The sequence below is a fragment of the Camelus bactrianus genome, chromosome 33, assembly GCF_048773025.1.
Source record: "Camelus bactrianus isolate YW-2024 breed Bactrian camel chromosome 33, ASM4877302v1, whole genome shotgun sequence".
In the NCBI taxonomy this organism is placed as follows: domain Eukaryota; kingdom Metazoa; phylum Chordata; class Mammalia; order Artiodactyla; family Camelidae; genus Camelus; species Camelus bactrianus.
Genome location: NC_133571.1, coordinates 21,656,506 through 21,680,829, shown reverse-complemented (window position 1 = coordinate 21,680,829; position 24,324 = coordinate 21,656,506). Strand labels below are relative to the sequence as shown.

Genomic DNA, 24,324 nt, shown 5'->3' with positions numbered 1-24,324 from the left:
ACTTTCTAAAATTTTATTATTTTTTTAAATTTCAACAATATTTTATTGTTTAATGGAAGTACTGGGGGTTGAACCCAGGACTGTGTGTGTGCTAAGCATGCACTCTACCCCTGAGCTCTACCCTCCCCCACCACAAGAGGACTTTTTTTTAAAACTGAGAGAAACTTAGAGTGTGTCTAAGTGTTGATGGAGATGATACGAAGCGGAGAAGGGAAAGTCAATCGTACAAATTCTGATGCCAGTGGGTCAGCCTCAGATGGCAGGAGGCGGCTCCTCTGTTTTCGTTGCGGGGGAGAGACTTGGTGCACAGCAGTGGGCTTGTAGGTTTTATTTGCGGGAAGTTTGAGGGGGTTTGGTCAGACGGCTTTTCTGTGTGAAGTGGGAGGGAGAGCGGCGAGCTCAGCTGTGAGCGGGAAGGGAGGTTGACAAGAGTGGGGACAGTTGTTCTAGAGCGAGTGGGGAACCAACTTGTCAGAGATGTGGTTAGCTCGCTGGGCAGATGGAGGGCCCATGGGGGCTGCTCACACTTGTGTATAGAGGTGTCCTTTGCTTTCCTCTGGGTTTTCTTTCTGGCAGCCCTCAGCTGCCTGAGTTGAAACTTGGAGAAGGTGGATAGTGCAGAATTTGAGCTTTGCTCGAGGGCAGTGGTGCAGATGGGAGAGAGGGGCCTTAGGTGTTACTGTGCCTGTTGTTGAGATGGTGGGCGTGGACCCAGAGCTGAATTGGGGAAGACAGGGCTGATGGGAGCAGGGAACTGGGGTGTTTGGACTGGCAGTTGAGACCGGGTAGCATGTCGATGGGAGAGGTAAACACGCAGCAAGCGGAGGGGAGGCTGTTGTGGCTGGAGAGCAGGATGTGTGAAGGTTCTCGGCCCTGAGTGTGTGCTGCAGCTGTTTGGGAATCTTCTCAAAAAATGCTGATGCCTGGACTTCACCCACAGGGTTTTCGATTAACTGCCTGAGTAGGGCCCTGGCATTCATTGTAAAACGTTTCTGGGTAATTCTCATGCACAGCTAGAGTTGAGAAACACTGGATTAAGCGTTTTGAAGGTGGAGCAGCTTTGGGCAATGACAGTCCGGTTGTGGTTGTGGGAGTGAGTGGCTGGGGTGCAGTGGAGGGAGGGGGGCCCTGGGGTCACATGACTGAGCCTTGAGGATGCTGGGTGGACCGTGTTCCATGCGGACATTTCAGGTTAATTTTCGTGAGTGGTGTCACATGGGATCCTGAAGCCCTTCTGCATGTGGACGCCCAGGCGGAGGGTCGTCTGTGCGCAGGACCGTTGCTGCAGGTCCCGGCAAGTTACAGCAAGCGAGGAGAAAGGGAATCTTACTATTTTTTGCCTTTTTGCTTTTTTAATAGGCCAGTCCCAAGATAATGAAAAGGAGTTAGCTGCCCTCTTCCAGCTGTGGCTAGAAACCAAAGACCAGGCCTTCTGTAAGGTACAGTTTTCAGGAAATACCAGCTCTCTCTGTTGGGCTTCCAGAACCCTTGAGTCCATCCACCTGTGCCTGTTTTCCTTTTTCTCCAGCAAGAAAATGAAGACAGCTCAGATGCCACGATGCCTGTTCCTCGGGTGTGAGTATAATGCTGTGATGGGGGGTGGTTAGTGTGTCAGAGCTGTCGTGGGCTTGGGAGGTGCCGGGGGTCCATGGACCCTTCCCTGCCTCAGCCTCCCCAGGGGGGCAGCACACTCCCACCGGTAGAGTTGCCCAAGGGGCCTTTGAGGGGTGCTGTCCGCCTGTAGGTGCCTGCTTTTTCCCGAGCCCCTTCCTCAGTTCCTGCTGGAGAATGGTTCATCCAGCCCATCTTCCTCATTTTCCCTGTGAAGTGGAGGCAGGAGTCTGGGTGACTCTCTGAAGGTTAGTGACAGGACCCAGGCAGGGTTCAGGTCCCCCAGCCTCTCTTCCTGGTCTCTGTGGGTCACCCCAGGCGATGATGTCCAGCCTGTCGTGGCCCCTTTCTCCCTCAGCTTTGTTGAGATGGAATTGTGTGAGTCTAAGTGTGCAGTGTGAGTCTAAGTATGCAGTGTGTTGACTTTATGCATGCATGTAGTGAGGTGATGGCCACAGTAAGGGTAGTTAGCACATCTGCCACCTCACGTAATTATCAGGTTCTTTTCTTGCAGCGAGAACATGTAAGGTCTTTGTTAGCACCTTTCAGTGTGTGATGCAGTATTGCTGACTGCAGTCACCATGCTGTGCGTGAGGTCCCCAGGACTTTATAATTGGAAATCTGTACCCTTTGACGAGTATCTCCCCATTCCCCCCACCCCCAGCCCCCGGTAACTACCATTTTAGTCTCTGTTTCTGTGAGTTAGGTTTTTTTAGATTTCACATGGAAGTGATACCATCCAGTAATTGTCTTTCTATGGGATTTATCTCACTTAGCCTAATACCCTCTAGATCCATCCATGTTGTTTCAAATGTCAGGATTTCCTTCTTTTTTTATGGCTGAGTAACACTCCACTGTGTGTGTGTGTGTGTGTGTGTGTGTGTGTGTGTGTGTATGTTTTCTCTATCCATTCGTCTACTGATAGACCTCTGTCATGATTGTTCCCATGTCTTGGCTCTTATAAATAATACAGTGAACATGGGGGTACAGCTATCTCCTCGAGATAGTGATTTCCTTTGGAAATATTCCCAGAAGTAGGGTTGCCGGATTGTGTGGTGGTTTTGTTCTCAGTTTTCTGAGGACCCTCCATACTGCTTTCCAGAAATAGAAAAAACACTTGTAAAAAGAGGGCACTCGTGTTGCAGAGGGAGTGGCTCTGGCTGCTGGAAGGGGTGATAGATCCAGAATTCTTTGTGTTCCAGAAGAACTGACTATGTGGTGCGGCCCAGCACAGGAGAGGAGAAGCGAGCTTTTCAGGAGCAGGTAAGAAAAAGCTGGAATCTGGTGTAAATCTCTGCATCTTTGAGGCCACGTGGAGAGCTCTGAGCCTGGCTGTCCTTGCGTCCAGATTCTTGGAGGACACTCACACCCTTAACCTTAGCTGTTCTGTTGGTATTGTTTTGAGGGGGTAGTGATGGTGTGAGAAGGCAAATGAAAAAGGTTTTGATGCTTTTTCTTCCAGATACAAAACACACATTTACCGCTTGGTCCCTTTGCTAGTGACTGGCTTTTGGGGACCATCCTTTTCCCACTGTGGTCGGCTTGGTATTCCTCATGGAATAGCCTGTTTCCTTCCTGTTCTGAGGCCCCTTGCTGTTTGGGGGCTCTAGAGAGGACCCCCTTAATTCTGACTCGGGAGCCTTGCCCCTTCTCTTGCAGGAGCGTTACAGGTACAGCCAGCCCCACAAGGCCTTCACCTTCCGCATGCACGGCTTCGAGTCTGTGGTGGGGCCTGTGAAGGGCGTGTTCGACAAGGAGACCTCGCTCAACAAGGCGCGAGAACACTCCCTGCTGCGGTCCGACCGGCCCGCCTACGTCACCATCCTGTCCCTGGGTGCGTGCCTGCCTTCGGTCTGCTGTACCCCTAGTCCCTGGGCGTGCCCCCGCCCCCATGGCGGAGGCTGGGAGGGTCAGTGCAGCTTCAGGAAGCTTTGGGGTTTGGGACACGGAGGGGCAGTTCTGCCTCCAGAGATGTGTGCCAGGAACCCGTGTTTCTTCCCTGGAGTCTAGGCCCACGTTTACATTCATTCAGGAGTTGTTCACAGGCTGCTGAACAGTTAGCTTAAGTACAGGAGTTTGCTTCCTCCAGACTAGGATTCCTTTAAAGAGGTTTTTAACCTTTTTTATGCCATGAATCTCTTAGGCAGTCTGGTGAAACCTCTGGACAGAATATCTTTCAATGCCTAAAATGCACAGAGTTGCAGAAGAAACCAATCATACTGACATCGTTATCAAAATATCCAAACAAATTTAGGGTGCAGAAATACGTGCGTTTTTGTTGCACTGTAAAGTGACAAGCCCTAGGAGCAGGTCTGATGGCTCCTGTGACCCCAGCCATTGTGAGTGGAAGTGAGACTTCGAGTTGCCTGCGGCTGTGCTAAGAAAATACCTAATTTCTGCTACGGCGTCGCAGTGCTGCCAGCTTGTGTTTTGTTACCTTTGTTCCTAATTGAAGGAAGTGCTGAATTTCAGTGAAAGTGGTCACTTTCTCCTGCCTGAGTTCCCGCACCCGCTGAATTCTCAGGGACCTTCAGCCTCGGCTGAGTGTGCAGGATGTGTGGGAGACTGTCCCTGGGGGCAGCGTCCGCCTGGTGGTGGGAGACTGTCCCCGGGGGCAGCATCCGCCTGGTGCTGGGTTGGCGTTGGGCATGGAGGCCCTCCCTGGGGAGCCCTGCTGACACTCGGCTTTGTGTTTTCCGGTGTCAGTCCGCGACGCCGCGGCCCGGCTGCCCAATGGCGAGGGCACACGGGCGGAGATCTGCGAGCTGCTCAAGGACTCCCAATTCCTGGCGCCGGACGTCACTAGCACTCAGGTAGGAGCAGACAAGAGCTTGAGTTTTCTTCCAGGATGGACGTGAGGTTGCTTATGGGGAAATACAAAGAACCTAAATTACATCAAACTGCCGGGGGAGGCGGAGGGAGGGCGTCTTGAACGGGAGCAGCTCTGACCCTGACCTCGCTGTCGGCAGCGTTTCTTTTTCAGCTTCTGCTGGAGGTTGCCTGCTCACATCCTGGGGGTGACAGCGCCCCATCTCCTGGGCCTTGTAGTGTCTCGTTTTGCCAAGTGACAGGGTGACCATGGGGGATGGGCCCTGTGTGTCAGCCGTGCCTCACACCCAGTGCTTTTCCGCTGGAATCCACGTCTGCCTTGCCCTCACCACTTTGCTCTGGGCTCCAGGTGAACACGGTAGTGAGCGGAGCCCTGGACCGGCTGCACTATGAGAAAGACCCGTGCGTGAAGTACGACATTGGGCGGAAGCTGTGGATCTACCTGCATCGCGACCGGAGCGAGGAGGAGTTCGGTGTGTGAGCTGCGGGCGATGTGCCCGCTAGACCAGGGCTGCCTCTGACTTGGTGCCCCAGTTGCGTCCTTCTCGGTGGCATTTGGGCAGGACGTGGTTGTAGCCCTGGCTCTTAGAGGAGCCACTCCTGACTGTGCTGAGGTTAAGCCTTTACTGAAGCTTCCACTTTTGTTTGCAGAGCGGATCCACCAGGCCCAAGCAGCTGCAGCTAAAGCCAGAAAAGCCCTTCAGCAAAAGCCCAAGCCCCCGTCCAAGGTGGTAGGTGCCTCCTGGGGCGATGGCGGCCAGACCTTCCCTTAACACAGTGCGGCAGGAACCGCGGGGGCCGAGCCGGCCCTCGTCCCACCTGCGTGTGAATCCTCTTCTCTTCCGCTCACAGAAGTCCAGCAGCAAGGAGAGTTCGGTGAAGGTCCTCGGCGGTGGCCCTTCCGAGCAGAGCCAGATGAGCCTCAGTGACTCCAGCATGCCGCCCACCCCGGTCACGCCTGTGACCCCCACCACCCCCGCTTTGCCCGCCACCCCTATCTCCCCTCCGCCTGTGTCCTCAGTGAACAAAAGCGGCCCGACTGCTGTCTCAGAGCCAGCCAAATCTAGTTCAGGGTAAGTGCTTCCGTTCCCCTCCAGCTTTCTCCCTCCAGAGTCCTGTGAGTCCGCCTCCTGAGTTGTCTGTCTCCTGCTTCTTCTTGGTGTTCCCCACAGGGTTCTTCTCGTATCTTCCCCGACGATGCCACAGCTGGGGACCATGCTTTCCCCAGCTTCCAGCCAGACTCCACCAAGTTCTCAGGCAGCTGCCCGGGTTGTGAGCCACACTGGCTCGGCTGGGCTCCCCCAGGTGCGGGTGATGGCCCAGCCCGGCCTTCCTGCTGTGAATCAGCAGTCAGCGGGGCCAGCGCCCACCCTGCCACAGATTCGCGTTCCAGCCACTGCCACACAGACCAAAGTCGTGCCCCAGGTAAAGAGGGGCAGCAGGTGGGCCCGGGCTGGTCTGTGAGTCTAGCAGGCAGTCAGGACCTCCAGACCTGTGACTCTCAGTCTCAGGCTCCTTCCACTGTGCCTCTAGTCTTAGCCATGCCACTCACTGGCGTGATCTTAGAGAAGATCTCCTGCCTCAGTCTCCTTTACTTTAAAAGGGATGTAATACTTGCTCTCCGTGTGTAGGAATAAAATGCGATGTTAAATGTGAAAATGTTTCTGAAAATTAAGGTGTTCTACCCAAATATAAAGAAGTTAACTCTTAGAGAGCGTTGAGCCCTGGGCACTGTTAGGTTAGCAGTGCCTCAGAGGAACGCTTCTGGGTGGTGACAGGCTGGAGGCTCTGCGGTCTGCGTCTCAGTGTCTAATTAAGCTCCTGGCCTCCTGCCCCGAACCAGACAGTAATGGCCACCGTGCCGGTCAAAGCCCAGACTGCGGCGTCCACGGTGCAGCGGCCTGGACCCGGGCCGGCGGGGCTCACGGTGACGAGTCTCCCTGCAGCAGCCAACCCTGTGAGCAAGCCAGCCACCAGTTCCCCTGGGAGCTCCGCTCAGGGTGCTCCCACAGCTGCGGTCATTCAGAACGTCACGGGACAGAACATCATCAAGCAGGTAGGGGGGCGTCTCTCTGGGTGGGTCTGACTCCTTTGTCTGAAGAAATCAAAGGACGGTTGGACAGCGATGTAGTGATTTGTGATCTTTGGTCCTTAGGTCATAGGTATATTTATTTTATTTTATTTTGTCTTTAATTGAAGCGTAGTTGACTGACAGTGCTAGTTTCAGGTGTACAGCAAAGTGGTTCCCTTATACACACACGTACATCTATGTATTTTCAGATTCTTTTGTGTTATAGCTTATTATGAGAAATTGAAATTGTTCCCTGTGCTCTACAGTAGCAGGTCCTTGAGTTCATAAGTGTTTCAAGTGTGAGTTTCTACCAAGGGCAGTGCAAGTTTGGTAGATCCCAAAGGAATTTTTTGTGTGTTTCTTTTCATATAATTCAGCGTTTATTAGCTGAGTTTCTCGACTCAGCTAATGACTTTAACTTACTTAGTTAAAACCCTGTGGAGTAACCTGATAGACTTAATTGGCATTTCAGTTTACATCCATACAACTAGAGTATGTTTGTGCTTTCTTGGTTGTGAATACGCAAGGGTAAGTGGTGAACTTGGAGGAATTGTCAGGTAGAAAAGCAGTGGAATGGTGATGGGAGCGCTTCCTGTGCATCTGCACCTGTCCCACCTGTTACAGATGCTAAACGTTGTGGTCCTTAAGATACCACAGGGTGGGCGCTTCTCTTGTCCCCGTTTTATACATGAAGCAGTGGAACCACTACTGATAAAGTGTCCTTTTTTTTTTTTCCATCAGACAAGTATTTATTGAGTGCTTTTTGTGTGCCCGGCACTGTCCAGCAGGGGCTTGCACAGGCTGGGGCTCAGAGTGTCACAGAGTCTGGGGACAGATAGGTACCTCGGGGTCAGCCGCAGCCAGGGCTGTGGGGATCGGTGAGCAGGAGGGTGGAGGGGCCAGAGGAGGTCTCTCCGGGGAGATGGCTGGCGAGAGAGATGAGGGAGGCGGGAGCGGGTGCTGAGCTGGGGTGCTCAGGGGTTCTCAGGGCACAGGAGCAGCAGGGAAGGGCCTTGCATCTGGAGCATGTTGCAGAAACAGCAGGAGGGCTGTGTGGCTGAAGCTCGGTGAGCAGGTGTGTTTGTGTGAGAAGGCGAGGTTGCCAGTGGTTAAATGGTGTCAGACTTCCCCTTTTAATTTAAACGTGGGAGACTGTGAGCCAGGGTGATGACCTCGCTTACATTAAAGGAACCTTGCCTTTGCGTGGAGTGGAAGCAGGGAGGCCAGGTGGGAGGCATCGCAGCCCTGCAAGTGGGGGTGGCTGCCTCCGCCATGGTCGTGGGAGGTGGAAGCAGGGCTGGGAATAGCCCCACGGCTCTTGGGTGTTGCTGTGGTTTCCTGAGACAGAAGAAAGCACTGAGGTATGGGACCTGTAGGACAGATTGAGACAAAAACACTGAAGCCAGCGCCTGCGTCAGTGTGTGAAGGGGAGATGAGGCTGGAGAATTGCCCACTCACTGGACGCAGGTAACGAGTGAACTTGCCAGGGTTCAGAGGGCTGTGGCTTTTGGGAATGGATTCAGCAGAGACTATGAGGCGAGAAAGTGGAGACAGTGAGTGTGGGTGATTGTCAGTCTTGCGTTTGAAGAGAGCAGAGAACTGGGGCTGGAGTCGGTGTGGGGTGAGCAAGGGTTCACGGTGTTTCAGGAAGGGAACTGCGTTCTGATGGCAGGGAGTGGCCCGGTAGAGGGGGTGGCTCATGAGATACAGTCCCCCAGGCTGGAAGGGTAGTATGTGTTCCACAAGGAGGTCGGCCTTAGGTGGGAGTCGGCGTGTGACCCTGGAAAGTCTGGCTTGTCACCACCGTGACGTACTCTCAGAGTGGAGGTTGGCGCAGCCATAAATAGGTGTTTTCTTTTTTTTCTCCCTAGGAGAATAGTAAAGGAGTTTTATTAGGGGAGCAGTGCTGTAGACAAGAGCGGGCCACACAGACGAGGGCCAGGTGTTTGGGGTGCTCTGTAAGGTCGGGTCACAAGGTGCCTGATAGGCTTGTGCGCAGGTCTCTGGATGGTTGCAGGTGAGATAAGAGGTTTAGGGTCCTTGGGGTTTATGACTGATAAGGTGGGCTGAAACAAGCCATCCTGAGCTACTGTGAGATTAGGCATCGTTACCTGGGACTGTTATTTCGTTAGGGCAAACACACGCCGTGAGGAATGTAGTTTATTTGTTGAGGGATCCCAGGCAGACATCTGAGAGCCCAGGAATGGGGGTCGTTGGACTTGGAAGGACACTAGTGGGCCCCGCCTTCCCCCTGACAGATGGGCAGTGGCAGATCTTTGGAGCAGGAGCGAAGGTTTCATCTCCATGTCTGCTTCCTGCTGAGCGGGGGGGTGGGGCACTGTCCCTGCCTGTCTTGCCAATCTGCATAAATGGGCATTTTTGAGACAGTGGGGGAAATGCGAATGTATGTTGTACTATTTGTAGGTGATTACTAGGTAATGACAGGTGATTATTTTTTAACTTCGAGTCTTTCTCGAGGTTAGAGACATGTACAGAGGTGCAGTCAGCCCTCTCCTTCCTCCGGTTCTGCGTCCATAGGTTGAACCAACTGCTGATCGAGCCTGCAGGTGCAGAGGGCTGACTGTCCTGCTCCATTTCATGTAAGGGACTGGAGCAGCCGTGGATACCGAGGAACGACCGTATTTCTCAGTGAAATGATACTTCTTGGTTTACTTTAAAGTACTCCAATGCCCTTCCACCCCAGCACTCCGGAGAGTGGGGAAGGGTAGAGAAAACACAGCTGCCACGTGATCGGTTTTGAAGCTGGGTGATGGTACATGGATTTGTTAGACTGTTCTCTACTTTGTGAATGTTTTCCAGAAGTTTTCAGAGTAAAATGTGAGAATGATTTATGGAACACCCATTTCCCACGGTGGAGCTTTCCCCAGTCCTGCTCTGTAGCCCATCCCGCCATGTGGCCCCCTTCATCAGCGCTCTCCCTTCCCCTCCAGGTGGCGATCACTGGGCAGCTTGGCGTGAAGCCCCAGGCGGGCAGCAGCGTGCCACTCACAGCCGCTAACTTCCGTATCCAGGGTAAGGACGTGCTGCGCCTGCCGCCCTCATCCATCACCACGGATGCCAAAGGCCAGACGGTTCTGCGAATCACTCCAGACATGATGGCCACGTTGGCCAAGTCCCAGGTCACCACAGTTAAACTGACCCAGGACCTCTTTGGGACAGGAAGTGGCACTGCGGGCAAAGGCATCTCCGCTACCTTACACGTCACTTCCAATCCCGTCCACGCGGCTGACAGCCCTGCCAAGGCCAGTCCGGCCAGCGTCCCTTCATCCACCCCAACAGGGACCACCGTGGTCAAGGTGACTCCTGACCTCAAGCCAACAGAAGCCTCAGGTTCAGCTTTCCGCTTAATGCCAGCGCTTGGTGTGAGTGTGGCTGACCAGAAGGGGAAAACTACAGTGGCCTCTTCCGAAGCCAAGCCGGCAGCCACCATCCGCATCGTGCAGGGCCTGGGAGTGATGCCTCCCAAAGCGGGCCAGACCATCACGGTTGCGGCCCATGCCAAGCAGGGGTCGTCAGTGGCCAGTGGGTCCGGCACTGTTCATACCTCTGCGGTGTCCTTGCCCAGCGTGAACGCTGCCACGTCCAAGACTGTGGCCGTGGCTTCTGGCTCAGCCAGCTCCCCCATCAGCATTGGGACCGGAGCCCCTGCTGTGCGGCAGGTCCCTGTCAGCACCACCGTGGTCTCCACGTCGCAGGCTGTGAGTAACGGTGGTGGTGAGGAGTAGCCTTTCCTCTCGGGAAGCGTTTGTTAGGGGTGCAGACTAGACGCCCTGTCTGTCACCTCCTTGGACCCAAACAGGCTTATTTATTGTAAGACTTAGTTATTTAATTTTGAAACATGTGTATGAAGGTGTAGTGCAGGCGTACATTCTTAAACAAATACCAAATAGAGCAGAGGTATGTAAACAGGAAACTCCTCTCACTGCCCTCTGATTCCCCTCCGTGAGGCTCGTTACTGGTGGTGGTTTGGCATTTATCCTTCTCCTTTCTCTGAGCATCTTCGTACACGTAGTTAAAAAAAATCCCTGAGAGATCTCAGTCTGTATATTGTTCCATGATTTGCTTTATTTACTTAAAAATGTCTTGGGGGTTGTTCTGGATCCCACACAGACACTGAATGTGTCCTTTTAGTGATACCGTGGTGTCATGAACCAGGGCCACAGTGAACGTTCGTGTTGTGCACGCGAGCACGTGTAAGTTTCAGAAATGGAGGCTCCAGAAGGGGCCAGGGAGACCCCCGTGTTCAAAGTCTTGCCGTTCCAGTCGCATTACCACAAAGGCCATCTTACACTCCCATCAGCCAGTTCCCTGTTTCCCCCGTTTCCTACCCAGGCTGGATATCTTGTATTTTTCAGACTTTATATACCCGTCTTACTGCCAAGAAGAGTTTCTCCCCGCCTCCCTGATCTTTGGTGCGGTTGGGCATCCCTGCGTGCAGGGGTTGTTCCAGGCCCTCCAGGGGTGGATAAATCCTCGCCAGTTTTCTTCTGGGGTGTTTGGCCTTGCCATGTTGTCTGAGCTGGCACCAGGTTTCTGTCTTCCGGCTGTTAGTGCTTGTACGTTAGAAAATGCTTTCTTCCAGTCTGTCACTGTTTAACCTTGCACACGAAGAGTTCTGCTCTGCAGGTATTTTATCTGATTGAATCTACCAGCATTTTCTTTTATGGCTCCTAGGTTTTGTGTCTTGTGCCTTTTTTACCCCAGGGTTATGAAGATGTCAGCCTTCATTTTCATAAATTATTTTTAGAGTTTTGAAGGAAGTATAATTCATAAATCCATTTAAAGTATATTTTTGTGAACGGCACATGGTAGAGATGGCATTTTGTATTTTTCAAATTATTCCAACATCGTTGACAAGTAAATTTTTTCCCCACTAAGTTGGAACAGCACCTTTATCACAAACCAGATCCCCAGATCAGCAGGTGTGTTCCTGGGTGCACGTGCTTATTCTTTAGCCTCTGGATGGAGGGTGCTGCTCGGCGTGGCGGTGCATACGGGCAGTATAAAACTCAGTTCTACTTTTCCAAGCGAGCTGTATAGTAAAACCTCACTAATTTGGATAAAGTCCAGGATAATGGAGGGAGGAAAATATGCACATTAGTAAAACCAACCCTGAAATACAGTGTGGCTTTAAAGGGAATGTTTGTTAAGTCCTCACATCACAGGAGTGAAATAAGGAAGCAAGGGAACACTGCCTTGGTCCACTTCTGTTTCTCTTGAGCCGTCTGACACAGAAATGTGTATCCAGTGGCACCTACCCTGTTCTCCTCAGTATGGATAAATGTAGCCAGAGAGCATTTGATGGGCCAGGAAGTGTTGAATGGAGCTTTTTTCCCCTATCTAGTTGCCTGGCTGGTTGGGTTTGCTCACGAAAGGCCAGCTCCAGCTAGTGGACTGCTGGCCTGAAATGTTTCAAGCGTCTAAGGCATTCTTAACAAGAAGATGCAACCATAAGTAAATCCTGGAGGCACCGTCTCGCCGTGTTTGCTTGCCTGCGGGCTTTTTTCAGTGCTTTTAGGACTACAGGGCGAGTCAGCTGTGGAGCTCGGTGTGGGGCCCTCTGGCTTTCCTCCTGAACACCCGGCTTTTTTTAGAACCGGCTTGCCCGCGGGAAGTGTCGAGTCCTTTTCTGTGCATCTTGTCAGCCACCCCTCTTGAATCTTTTTTTTTTTAAAGCAATAACTTTTTTTTTTTTTTTTGGCTGGGAGAGGTAACCTGGTTTATTTATGTTTAGAAGAGGGACTGGGGATTGAACCCAGGACCTTGTGCGTGCTAAGCATGTGCTCTACCACTGAGCTATATACCCTCCCCCTCTTGAATAATTTTTAAAAGTCAGATTTACACAAGATTTTACTGTATATAAATTTTATTATCAACCAAGGGTTAAAAACTAGGCAACCTAAAAGCAAGCTGATGTAGTGACCTAACCCCAGCCGTGCTGAAATCCCAAAGACACCAGGCTTTTCCAGCTCCTTTCGTGTTTCTCCTGGGCCTTCCTGTTAGCTGTGGGGCTGGACTTTTCACTTGGTTGAGTTTGTTATTAGTGTCCCCTGACTAACCTCCCTTATCTCTGGGAGAAACAGAAAGCGCCTGGAGAATGTGCCCTTTGTGGGCACCCCAGGTGAGCCTGCCCGCTGGAGCAGGAGTATGCACCTGCTGTATTAACTCTCGAGTGCCTGTGTCCCCCTGAGTTACTGTGAGCAGGTCCTGTGTGCCATGTCAGGGGCGCAGTCCGACTGTGCTCAGGTGAGCACACACTTCCTTTGCGATTCAGGCCCACGTTTCATCCTGATGCCAGCAGGTACATTTGCGGCTCTGCTTAGGAAAGAGGAGGATGACTCCTAAGTAGTGTCCTTGAGCAGTAAGCACAGATGTGAGTGAGTCTGCGAGGGCCGCCTGAGCCCCGCAGGGCACGGGGAGCAGAGGGTCGGGCGCTTGCTCCGGGCGCTCACGGCCCTCCGGGTGACTCTGGGTGGCGTTCCTTATCTCTTCTGTCCCGTGAGCCTGGCTGACTTTTCTCCATAGGGGAAGCTCCCAACGCGGATCACGGTTCCACTCTCTGTCATCAGCCAGCCTATGAAGGGCAAGAGTGTGGTCACAGCTCCCATCATCAAAGGAAACCTTGGAGCCAAGTGAGTGCTGGAGTGAGGGGTGGGCAGGGCTGCTGGAGGCTCCTGACCACGGGGTGGGGTGGCAGCCGGGTTCCTGGGCTACTTTGTGGTGCTCAGCAGTGTTTCTGGGGCACCTCGCGTTGTCTTAGGTGCTGGGGACATGGCGATTCACAGAGACAAGCGTCTGCTGTCCTCAGGCTTTGACTTTAGAGTAAACGGGGGGAGAGGGAGTGAATGAAGATACTGTCTGGGGTGGTGATACGTGCTGTTGAGGGGAGAAGCCAGGGAGGGGACAGGAGGTACTGGGATGGGCTGGGTGCTGACGTGGCTCTGGTGGCAGATCCCAATGTGGGTGTTAGGGATGTCTGGGCCCTTTGCTTCAGAGGATGAGGGCTTGCTTGGAAGCAGGGGCTTCCTGTGGCTCTGACTTACACGAGGGTGAAGGAGCGATGTCTGCCCGTCTCAGGGCAGCTGCTCGCGGAGGGTCTCTGTTCGGAGTGCACACCCCCCCCCCCCCGGGTGCTGTTCTGTTCTGCTGATCACGGTGTGGATGCAGGGCCCCTCCACTTTTTTTAATCCATCAAAGTGACCTTCTTTTTTGACAGTATGGAATTCGACAGTCCTAAACATCAATTTATTTTAATTAATAGGAATGAAACCTGGGATGAAGTCCATTTAACTTCTCACAGCCAGGACAGAAAGCAGGTGTACACACACAAATCCTAAAATGCAATGATCTGTCCTTGTTTAGAACAGTGTTTCTGCCGGAGCAAGGCTGATGTGTTGTGTTGAAGTGAAATGCTCCCTGAAATAGCTCTAGCTGGGAGCCCCCCCATTTCCCTACACGGTGCCCGCCAAGGGGGTCCACAGACCTGCAGAAATGGTCCCCCCGCCCCCGCCGTCGTTCAGTTCTCCTGTGGTGCTGATGAGAAGACTAGGCCCTATTGCGGGGACCACCCGACGCTGGGCCATTTTATCCATGGCACTGGGGGCCTTGCTTCTTCTCTGACCCGGGAAACACAGGAGCTAGGAGAAAGGTGGCCTCACCGGCTCATCCCCATTTCAGTCCAGAAGGCTGGGGTTTTCCCTGGGCACCAGACTCCCTATTTTCCCCCAGCCTTGGGCATGGGCTGGGCCAGGAGGACACCAGCCCCGTCGCAGGCCTCACTCAGGCTTCCCCTCCCTCCAGCCTCAGCGGGCTGGGCCGCAACATCATCCTCACCACGATGCCGGCGGGGACGAAGCTCATCGCCGGCAACAAGCCCGTGAGCTTCCTCACTGCGCAGCAGCTGCAGCAGCTCCAGCAGCAAGGGCAGGCCACGCAGGTAAGGCCTGGCTGCCCTGTGTCGGCCGCTCTCTGCTGCTGTCCTCCACTCATGAGCCCTTCGCAGCCTACTGACCGGACTCTCTGCAAACAGGTGCGCATCCAGACGGTCCCTGCGTCCCACCTCCAGCCAGGAACGGCTTCTGGTTCCTCCAAAGCAGTCTCCACCGTCGTCGTGACCACAGCTCCGTCTCCGAAACAGGCACCTGATCAGCAGTGATTCTGAGCGAGGAAGGCGGCCACCGTGGACGCCATGCCCGGTCGGCCTCTCGGGCCGGGAGGCGGGAGTGGGCAGCCGCAGTGTCCCCTGAGCGTGTCCGTCTGAGGCAGGCCCGCGGTGGGGCGGGGCGGCGCGAGGGTTGCCGGGGTCCCGCGCGGTCTGTTCTGTCTGGCCCAGGAGGGGCTTCTCCGTGGGGCTGCGTGAGCTCGTGGTGGTCACACAGCCGGGCACTCTGCTGGGAGCTCGGCGCCAAGGCAGGCGGAAGGGCGCGAGGAGTGTGGGCGGCGGATGAGTCCCGCCCTGTGCTGGGCTTGTGCCTCTCAGCGTCTGCTCTTCCCTGTGACTGGTGTCTGGGTAGGAGTTTTGTGTCTGGATGTTTTCATGTAACTTATTTTTTACAGACCCTGTTGTACATGTTTATTGAGTAGAAACTTGGGCTTCAGCTTGGCACCCCGACCCCACCCCAACCGATTACTTACTCTTTTGACCAGAAGGAGAGAAGATCAAGGTGCTTAGTAAGTTGGTGGCTGACTTGATGACTCACGGTAACTGGGGGCAGGAAGAGGGGAAAGGAACGAAGGACGTGGACGGCGTGTGTCCCTGAAGCGCAATGAGTTGGCGCGATCTTACAGGCAAGGTGTCAGGATCTTGATGGTGGTCGGGACCTGCGCCTGCTGGCTCTGCCCTCGTCAGGCCCGCTCACGCGCAGGTCCAGGGCCAGTGGACAGAGCGGGCGGAAGCCCGCAGGGACTGCTCACAGGGAGGCTGCAGCACAAGCTTCGCTGCGGTTTGGAGACAATACGTTTTGCTTTGTTCCAGAGCTAAAGTCAACAAACCGTTCCCCTGGGGCTGGCTACCTGCTTTTTTTGTAAATAAAGTTTTATTGGAACACAGCCCATGCCCATTCATTTATGAGTATCTATGGCTGCTTTCGGTTAGAAGGCAGACCTGAGTAGTTGTCATAGAGACTGTGGCCTCAAGCCTGAAATTTTTCTTCTGTGACTGTTAAGTGACACTCTGCTCCAGAGTGGAGGCGGCAGGAGAGGAGTGGTGTGGCCACGAGGTAGACCTGGCCACGCAGGAGGCAGGTGTGGGGGTACAGTTACGTGATCCCGGCTCCTCCACACTTCTCAGGCTCCATCAAGCTATAGGCAGAGCTCAGAACGGTATTTTAAAATGTAATTAAAAGCACTGATTGTCGATAATAATCAACGCCTCTTTTGTGTTGGAGCAGGTGTTGGATGGTAAAGCTTTTCTGCAGTGACATGGCTTTCCTGCTCTCCTGAAAGTGTCCAGATTAAAAACGTGTTTCTAAGCCATGGAAACTTAGCGATGATCTTTAATGGGGTCTGGCTGAAAAAGTGGAGCTAGAGGGTGAAGAATTAGAATGGCCTTGTTTAGAGGAGGGGAATCCTGGGTGGAAGGTGAGCGATTAGGCAAGTTGCAGACGTGCGGACAAGGTTAGAGTGGCCTGTTGGATACGCAGTGGTCTTACTGAAGTTTGATTCTTACAGCAGTTCTGTGAAATGGACATTATCCTCCCTGTTTTAACTGGGAAGGTGCGGGTCTGAGCTGAAGTTAAAGGGAACCAAGGTGTAAGTGCAGTCTTCTGGTTGTAAGTCAGGTGACCTGCTGCTACCTTCCAGTGGGAAGGATGGCTGTGGTGCGTCCTGGTGACATGGGACTGTCCAGAGCTGGGGGTGGTGAGGCTGGCTTACAGAGAGCAGAGGTGAATTGGCTGAGGTCGGATGGAGCTTTTGATGGGTAGTCGAGGTGGGTAAGATTGGTGGTGGGGAGAGGAGGAGAGTGCAGGGATGGAAGGAGGCTGGTCTTCCGCCTGAGGAGAGGGGCGGTGTCTGTGTTTTATGATAACTGGGGTGTTTGCATGGCGTTATTTCCTAGAGCCACAGTTCACGTGACAGTTCTGTGTGACGGTTTCCAAATGAGAAAAAGGTAGAAATTTGAGGGATCCTGTCTCTGGTATTTACTGCTGGTTAAAACAAACCCCTTCTGAATTTACTTAAGAAATGATTGCATAATTTGTTCAGCCTCAACCCTACCCCACACGTTTATTTGCTAAAGTCACCTGATTACCTGTCTCCTTGGTGCCCGCAGACATTTATTTACATCCTAGCAAACAGGTATGTTTCAGGACGCCAGTGTAGGATTGACGCCCAGGTAAGTGTGATCTGGTACTTCGTGCCCAGCCTGCCATTGGGTACCATGCAACAGTGCCCCCCCGTTGGAGCTGCTCAAATGACGTCACCGGCATTTGCATCAGTCATGGTGCCTTGGACGCAGACCTCAGGGTGCTTGTAGAGATGTGGTAGCTATCATGGGTGTTTTGAGGGAACAAGTCCAGAAGAACTTGGCTGAGAGGCTCGCAGGCTGGTAAGATTGCACAGACCGTGCTTCTGACGCTAGGTTTGGTGAGTGGCATTATGATGTGTTTGTGCTTTACTGCTGCAGCTGAGAATGTTTATATGGGCTGATCACTTCCATGAAGGTGTCTCAGACCCTGGCGTGGGAGGAGCAGCAAAACAGATTTTAATCCTTTGTATCTGATCTTCACACCTCAGTGCCCCACTCTGGAGAGCATGCTACATTTCCTTAAAGTTTCCCCCACCCCCACTTTTCAAGTTTAAAATGGAGACCTTGCTGTGAGAGTGAAACTGGGAATAGCTTCCTTCTTCCCACCTCTGGTCTTAAGGAAAGAGCATGTTTTATACCAGGTGCCAACAATAGAGTCTCCAGAACTTGCTGAGTGAAGGCTTGGGTCCCACTCAGCAGGCAAAGCAAAGTGGGTCCTGAAAGGGGACCCCCAGGCTCTCCTCATAATTCAGTCAGTGTTTTAACCCCTGAGATGTGCCTTCAGCTCTGGGGTGGTGGCGGTCCGTGGGAGGTTGCCTTTCTTGCAAGTACAGCATTTCTTCTTCCCAAGAGCATGAGTGTTTCGCACAGATGGTCTGTGCCGCACTGGGTTGGGTGGCGGAGGGAGTGGCGAGAGGAGCTGGCTTTGAGTCCTCCCAAGGACTGGCTTGAGGGCTGAGCCGGTTCTCCGAAGTGCCTGGCGTACCTGCAGTGCAGGTGGTCGTGAGAATCACACGAGCTTCAGCGCGTTTCGGAGTCTGAGAGGTGCTGTGCGGGTGAGCGGCACTGCCGGTCCAGATGCCCTCTCCGCTGTGTCCCGACCCACCCCTGCCGGTTTCCGGGACTTGAACTCTCCGGGTTCCTTTGTGCTCTTGTTGTCTCCGTGCGTGCGGGCTTCTGGGCCTGGGGTGTGCTTTTCCTGTAGGGCAGACTCCCCGTTTCTCCCTGCTCATCTCCCACGGCCGTTGTCCTTACGCGTGAGGGCACCAGTCACCCTGCCCGAGGCTGCTTGTACCTCTCCCTTTAGACCGAATCCTTGCTGGACACGTATTTCGTTAATCCGTACGACCATTTCAGTACTGGTACAAAGCAGATGTTTAATAAATATTTGTTGAAAGAAGTTTAAAAAAGAAAGAACAGATCCAGAACCAAGATTCGAGTATCAAGACTTTGTATTACTCATTCAAGATTCACGTCCTTCACAGGGTTCTTATCCTTTGCTTTCAGCTAAATTCAGGGCGTTCCATAACGTGACGCTTTTCTCTCTACCTCATTACAGGGATTTCCTCTTAGGAAATCCTATTAGGGTACTTCTGAGGAGTCAGACCATCTGAGTTCCAGCTCTCAGCTGGGCCACTAACTAGCTTCCTGATTAAAAAAAATCACCTTTGGCCCAAGTTTGTTATTTATTGGCAGTGAGTGGTACTGCACGACTGGAATGTTACGATTATTTTGAAGATGTTTAACAAGTAATATTTAAAACACCAAAGCGTATGAATTATTTTACTTCAAAAAATACATACTGGAATTAAATGTCTAAAATAAACTCTGTCAGTCATTTACTTTCTGAAAGTACTTGATTTCTGGAGAGGAAAAGGGCTAAATTATTAAAAGCAGTAAGTTCTGCTGGATTCATACCCTGAAATCATCCAGAAGGTCACTTCCTGTTCAGAAACTTTCAGGGTCCGATTTCTCTTCACACTGAGATGCAGTTAAAGGCTTGCTTCAGTTTTCTTTACAAAGGATACCACACCAACCAGATTTTAGTCGGTTAGATGAGGAGGTGCAAATATACAGACCCAGAGAGGACCACAGTGAGGACTGAAGTGGAGGAGGTGAGCCACACGGTTGACCGCCAGCTGAGGGCGTGCAGGGGACACATCCATCCTCCACTGGCCGATGGGTGACCGGCCACCTCTAGTCCTCATCCGAGCCACCCAGGAGGGCTGTCTGGTAGGTGTGATCTGACTTCAGCTTCTGAATCCCAATGATTTCTCTTTCTCCGTGTCTCTTGACTCGTGTCAGAAAGCTGTAACAGAAACAGTGAGAGCAACTGAGGGTAGCCCCCAGGTCCCCACATTCCCTCGGCTGAGGATGCAGGGGCCTCTGCTGGTGCTTAAAGCATTCTCTCTCTCTGTTTATCAAATACTGTGATTACTTGTCCACATGCCTGACTTCCCAGACAGTATTCTTTGGTGGATAAAAGAACTCATGATCGGTATTATTTAATGGTTAGTGTCGTAACTGAGATTAAGCTCAGGTCTCTTGTCCGCGGTTTGTTTCACAGACCAGGCAGTGGACCAAAAGGAAACCATGAGCTCGCTTCCCTTCTGTTTGGTCCCCGTGGAACTCCTTCTGGGTGAAGTGTCTGCCTTGAGTAGGGAAGTCAGGGACTAGGAGGGAGCAGGGGGCGGCTCTGATGACACAGAGCTCAGCGAACCAGGGCTGAGAGCCTGGAACGCGGTTGCAGTCTCGAGCTCTGCGTTTGCTCCCTGGGCCACCCTGATCCCATGCTTCAGTCTTTCCAAGCCTTGTTTTCCCCATCTCTACACATCACGTGCACGCTTCATCAGGTGAGCGTCACGTGGGGTAATTTAATACGCATCACGTGCTGACCGCATCGCGGGGACACGGTCGGTGCCTGGGAATCACTGTTTGCTCTGGTAAGCCCTGGGAGCGCTCGGAGAGTGCTTGCTGCCCCGGTGTTTATCTGCTGACCGCATGTCTGTGAGAAGTCAGGCAAACCAAGAAATGGTGGGATGGGCTCGGAATGAACCAGGGACAGCAGGCACTGCGATCCAGGACCAATGCCTATTCAGAGTTTCTCCCATCACACCGCTGTGACCAGACAGGCCCTTTAACTTCTCAAGCCCTGGCACCCTTGTTTGCAGGCGTAGAGTACCTTGCACAGGACTTGGCGCTCACTGAGAGGTGGAAGTTAGCACTGCTTGGTTGTGAAAGGCAGGTCAGTGGAGGTAACAGTGATGCAGTGCAGTGCATTTCAGGGCAGGGGGCTGGTTAGGAGGATGACCTTGGACGTACCAGTGAACAAGTGAGTAGCTGATGGCCACTGTGCAGAGGGCGGCCAGGTAGTGCCAGCTGAAGCACATGGTGATGAACATGATGTTGTTGTGGTCACTCTGGTCCCATTCGGGTCCTCCGAAAGGCGGAAACAGCACGAACCCGATCTGGTGGGTGATGCAGAGCAGCCGCCTTGTCATCCGTGGGGGCCAAGACACCCCTGGCCCCCTGTGGCTGCCCGAGTTGTCAGCAGCTCCCCACCACCTCACCCCCATACCCTGTTAGTATCAGAAGGCCTCTTTGCACAGGAAATGTTTCTAAGTTAATCCCGAGTTTAGTGTAGCCTTACTTAAAACAGTATCAGAGCCCTTGTCTATTGTGAAGTTTAGCAAGTGGAGCCTGTAAGTGGCGTCAGTCCCTCCCCTGGGGAGAGCAGACGGGGCGGTCCCCTGCCTGCTGGCGGCGCGTGCTCCGGAGGCACAGCGCCAGCAGCAGGATGTTAATGGGAGAAGCCATGCAGGTCAGGGGTGGGCACAGGCAGGGCAGCGGCTTCTGACCCCTCCGCATGGCACCTAGTGCTGCGTCTCCTGGACACGCTCGGTGAGGCTGTTTCATCCATGTACAGGGTGAGAGGCATGGTTGGGGGTAATTACCTGCCAGAACCAGGTGCCCTGAAGGATAGCGAGGCTGGTTCGGAAGAGTTCCAGCACAATGTTGTCCCGAAGGATCACTTCCAAGGCGATGCTGAGAGCCCCTCCAAATACTGCGTACAGCAGGAGGGAGTGGATGTGCTGGTCCAGCGGCGGCCGGTTGTGGACGTGGTAGTAGAAGAGAAAGCCTGCAGCGCAAGGACGGCCGTCAGCCCCCATTTCCACCCAGAGGACTCATCCCTGCTTTAGCCTCGTTAGGACACGTCTGTCTCCAAGTTAGATTTTCCACCCCTAAGGAATCACTTTATGTAACACTGGAGCAGCAGACTGATGCAGTTAAATCATTGCATGAGCGTGTGCCTCGTGTGAGAGCAGGTGTGAGCAGCGAAGGATGCGTCTTATATCTCTTTACAGAATCCGTGGCAGGTTCTGTGGGATGGGCTGGTGAGACACGTTGCTGATGTGTGACAGTTTTCGTGTGTGTGTACTTTCAGTTTAGTCTTATCCTCATTTCAACCTTTTTTCACCGCTTCCTGAGGTACAGATGTAAATAAGGTGGTTGGAGTACAGAATGCTCCTTTTAACCTAGCTAACATGAGTTACACTGGGAGGTCTGTCCTAGCTGCCGGGCGGGCTTCCTGGGACATGTGACGGAGTCCAGACAGTCATACCCAGGGTGTGGTGGGGGCAGTCTCTCCCTTAACCAGGTGGGCACCCCCAGTCTCCTGTGAGGGGCGAGGCGTTTGTGCGCTGTCAGCCGGAGCTCGGGCTAAAAGCCTCGTGCTTTCATGTGCTGCTTTAGGGGATGTGTCGTCTGAACCATCCACAGCATAGGACCGGGTCCTGTGCAGGTTTCTGATGCTCAAGGATTGGGGTTTTCTGGGGAAGGTTATTAAATTAGTGGTATTTCTGGTGGTTTGTCCTCCGATCCCTCTCAGCACAGCTTGGCAGTCTCCGTTTCCATTTCTCCATCCAGACCACCCAGTTACCTTCATTGAACACCGCCACAGCCATGACCAGCCTGTCCAGCCCCACGGGGGTGTGGGCGCTGAGGTAGGTGAGCATGTCCGCGACTCCCGAGGCAGCGAAGAACAGGTACATGGTGCTGTGCTGCCAGTTCATCAGCTTCACCCAGTGGCTCTCCTGGGACAGGTGGAGGTGGGGCCCATCTGGAACAAACTGCTCTGCCAGGACCCCTGCAGGGAGACGGGGGTGCAGGTTGGGGGAAGAGCAGCTCCAGGACAAGCAGCCAAGTACCCCAAGTCATGCGTGGGGGGCTGCGGTTCCGGGGACCTGCTTTGCTGCCTCAGATGCAGCCATTTCGGTGTAAAATAAGTGTTTGCTGGGGAACCTGTAGGGCCGTGTTGCCTTTGTTGTGGTTCCTTTAGGGGAGAAGCGGGGGTAGGAGCAGCGATAGAAACGCAGCCACTTGGGTCCCCGGGATGTTTGTCCAGCAGCTGAGATGACAGAAGGACACTGTCACTTAAGTGAGAGTTTGGGTGATACGTCCACCTGTGGGTTCCCCCGCCAAGTGAGCCCTGAAAGATCTGGAAGGAAGCAACTCGGTTTAAAATGAAAGGACCCCAGTGAGACACACTGGTGGTGGACAGACCCTTGCTCCCAGGTGTGTTCGCTTCCTACGAGCTTGGAGGTGGGGGTCCTTCCCACTGCGCCGGGTCTCCCAGACGCCGGGAGAACAGGGCTGTTACCCCGGTGTTTCTGGCCTCACTGAAGCTCAGGACACAGGCGCAGCAGAGCCACGGGGCCTTGCTCACTTCTTACTCCTTCTACCTTCATCACCTCTTTTGGAAGCAGGAGGCTGGCCTTTCATCAGGTGCCTAAAGTGTTCTTGGAGCCTAGAATAAATTCTCTGTGATGACACTCTGGACCCTATTTCCCAAACCGGTCTCTTCCTGAATTCACGTGTCAAGGCTGTACGTGTTGGTGGAGATGTCCCAGTGACAGGCAAGCAGGAGCTGTCCGAGAGCGGGGACTGCCTGGCTCCCCGGCTGCATCCCCGACACTGAGACGGCGAGCTCCAGGCACGCAGTAGGAGCCCAGGAGATAATTGTTGGATGAGTAGTATTTCCACCCGGCAGAGAGGTCTAATACTATTTTCCTAGCTTTATTGAGGCCAGCCCAGTGCTGTCCTTACCATGTAAGTCACTTGGGCCCTATCACGTCTCAGCTTCAGAGAGAGAACCGGGTGCCCGGTGAATGGGAAGGTGCGGTGGACTCTGCTCACTCCAAGAGGAGCCACTGCCCTTGCTTTAGTTCCTCAGTGGGACTGTGGGCCACAGGGGACAGGTGGCCAGATGCCACTGCAGGCTGAGATCCCTCACTGCCCGCGTGATGGGCTGCTGGCACTGCTTGTTCCCTGAGGGCCACCAGTGGGGTGGAGAGGCCGACTGGTGACAGTGGAAGGGGGTGGGCTTTGTTGGAATGGGGCTCAGCGAAGGAGAAACCCTTGGACTGACCCTCTGCTCAGTGGCCTTTTTCACCCTCACACCGCCTCTTGCCAGCCTCCAGCATGAATTCCCCATCTCTGAGTGCCTGCGTGTGGGTGTGGGGGACGTGCTGTGAGGGGGTGTTAACTACGACTGCAATTCTGGTGGAGGGACAACTGGGGGGAGAAAGGTGTTTTTCCTAAAACTAAGCTCCATTTAGTACTTACAATTCGTGCATGAGTTTAAACTGATTTGTTCTCTTTTTTTTTTCTATTTTTGTTTTATCTTTTTCATAAAGTATGTCTTCTGTTCATACAACTTATGTCATGTTCCTACAAATTATACCTACATCCTTCTGTGGTAAAGGATGCAGTTTATTTGGTAGTTTCTCACAGTGTACTGTGATGTCGGGTGCTAGTAACTGTCATTGGTACACAGCTCGGTACACAGTAGATGCTGTGATAAAATACTTAGTACTTAACTGAACATCCATGTTCTATTATTCCTGCCAGTGGGGACATCCATTTCACAGGATCCAGAAAATGAATTACAGGCTCTGGGTATGACAGGGAGATGCCCTGGGCCAGATCAACCATCCTTACCAATGACCGAAAATAAAGTTCTGATTGCAGCTTCAGTGATCTCCAGACGCTGATAGTAATGAGTCAGTTGGCTGCTTTTCCCCTTTCGGTGAAAGTACTTCAGCGGGTACTTCACTGACCACCACAGTCCAACTATCAAGAAGAAGCTCCCCGGGAGAGCGTGGCCCTTGAAGTTTGCCATCACGGTCCAAGGACACCTAAACAATAAGGAGACAATTGTTAGGTGGCTGAATGGAGGAAAAAACATGTGGATATTTCGGCAGGAAACACAATACATGACTGACAATTCCAAGTTGTAAGTCGTATTAAGAAGGAGCTCCTCATTCTCATTGAATAAGCCTGTGTTACGTCTTTGGAATCTTGTCTGCTAAGTGAGTTACAAGCCCAAGAACCACTGGCCCCGAAGCCTTAAAATCGTGGGTAAAATAGATGAGAAAAGGAGGATGGGTGAATATTTCATGATCTTAGGGTGGAAAGCCTTCCTAAACGTAAGGAGGGAACTAGAAAGGAAAAACCGTCACCTGTATGAGCATTTTACATATCAAAC

At 52.9% G+C, this 24,324-nt stretch overlaps 2 protein-coding genes across 4 annotated transcripts in view; one reads left to right on the top strand and one right to left on the bottom strand.

The window, feature by feature from the left end:
• NFRKB (nuclear factor related to kappaB binding protein) overlaps nucleotides 1–15,580 on the top strand; it is a 29,132-nt gene extending 13,552 nt beyond the window's left edge. For 2 of the 3 annotated variants that reach the window (XM_074356917.1, XM_074356915.1), the window contains exons 13-26: nucleotides 1,360–1,439; nucleotides 1,529–1,575; nucleotides 2,814–2,874; nucleotides 3,271–3,445; nucleotides 4,318–4,424; nucleotides 4,790–4,913; nucleotides 5,092–5,171; nucleotides 5,293–5,513; nucleotides 5,613–5,865; nucleotides 6,284–6,496; nucleotides 9,463–10,230; nucleotides 13,058–13,164; nucleotides 14,333–14,468; nucleotides 14,562–15,580. In XM_074356917.1, coding sequence (XP_074213018.1) covers nucleotides 1,360–1,439; nucleotides 1,529–1,575; nucleotides 2,814–2,874; nucleotides 3,271–3,445; nucleotides 4,318–4,424; nucleotides 4,790–4,913; nucleotides 5,092–5,171; nucleotides 5,293–5,513; nucleotides 5,613–5,865; nucleotides 6,284–6,496; nucleotides 9,463–10,230; nucleotides 13,058–13,164; nucleotides 14,333–14,468; nucleotides 14,562–14,687 — 2,498 coding nt within the window. In that variant the 3' untranslated portion in view covers nucleotides 14,688–15,580. The remainder of the gene's footprint in view (nucleotides 1–1,359; nucleotides 1,440–1,528; nucleotides 1,576–2,813; nucleotides 2,875–3,270; nucleotides 3,446–4,317; nucleotides 4,425–4,789; nucleotides 4,914–5,091; nucleotides 5,172–5,292; nucleotides 5,514–5,612; nucleotides 5,866–6,283; nucleotides 6,497–9,462; nucleotides 10,231–13,057; nucleotides 13,165–14,332; nucleotides 14,469–14,561) is intronic. The other variant, XM_074356916.1, reaches the window with a different exon arrangement.
• A 2,964-nt stretch (nucleotides 15,581–18,544) lies between these two features.
• TMEM45B (transmembrane protein 45B) lies at nucleotides 18,545–23,958 on the bottom strand. The gene is made up of 5 exons (XM_010957864.3): nucleotides 23,778–23,958; nucleotides 21,718–21,924; nucleotides 20,732–20,916; nucleotides 20,100–20,245; nucleotides 18,545–19,086 (listed from the first exon to the last, which is right to left on the bottom strand). Exons 1-5 carry the CDS (start codon nucleotides 23,956–23,958, stop codon nucleotides 18,975–18,977), a joined length of 831 nt encoding a protein of 276 aa, XP_010956166.2. The 3' UTR covers nucleotides 18,545–18,974.
• Nucleotides 23,959–24,324: the final 366 nt, after the last annotated feature.

What these genes read in the sequence shown, in the direction of transcription:
- TMEM45B (XM_010957864.3), bottom strand. Translation starts at nt 23,958, where the DNA reads ATGGCAAACTTCAAGGGCCACGCTCTCCCGGGGAGCTTCTTCTTGATA. An exon ending in TGTGGCGGTGTTCAATGAAG is followed by an intron (nt 20,917 to 21,717) that starts GTAACTGGGTGG and finishes CTTGCGCTGCAG; the next exon opens with GCTTTCTCTTCTACTACCAC. An exon ending in AGGGCACCTGGTTCTGGCAG is followed by an intron (nt 20,246 to 20,731) that starts GTAATTACCCCC and finishes ATCACCCACCAG; the next exon opens with ATCGGGTTCGTGCTGTTTCC.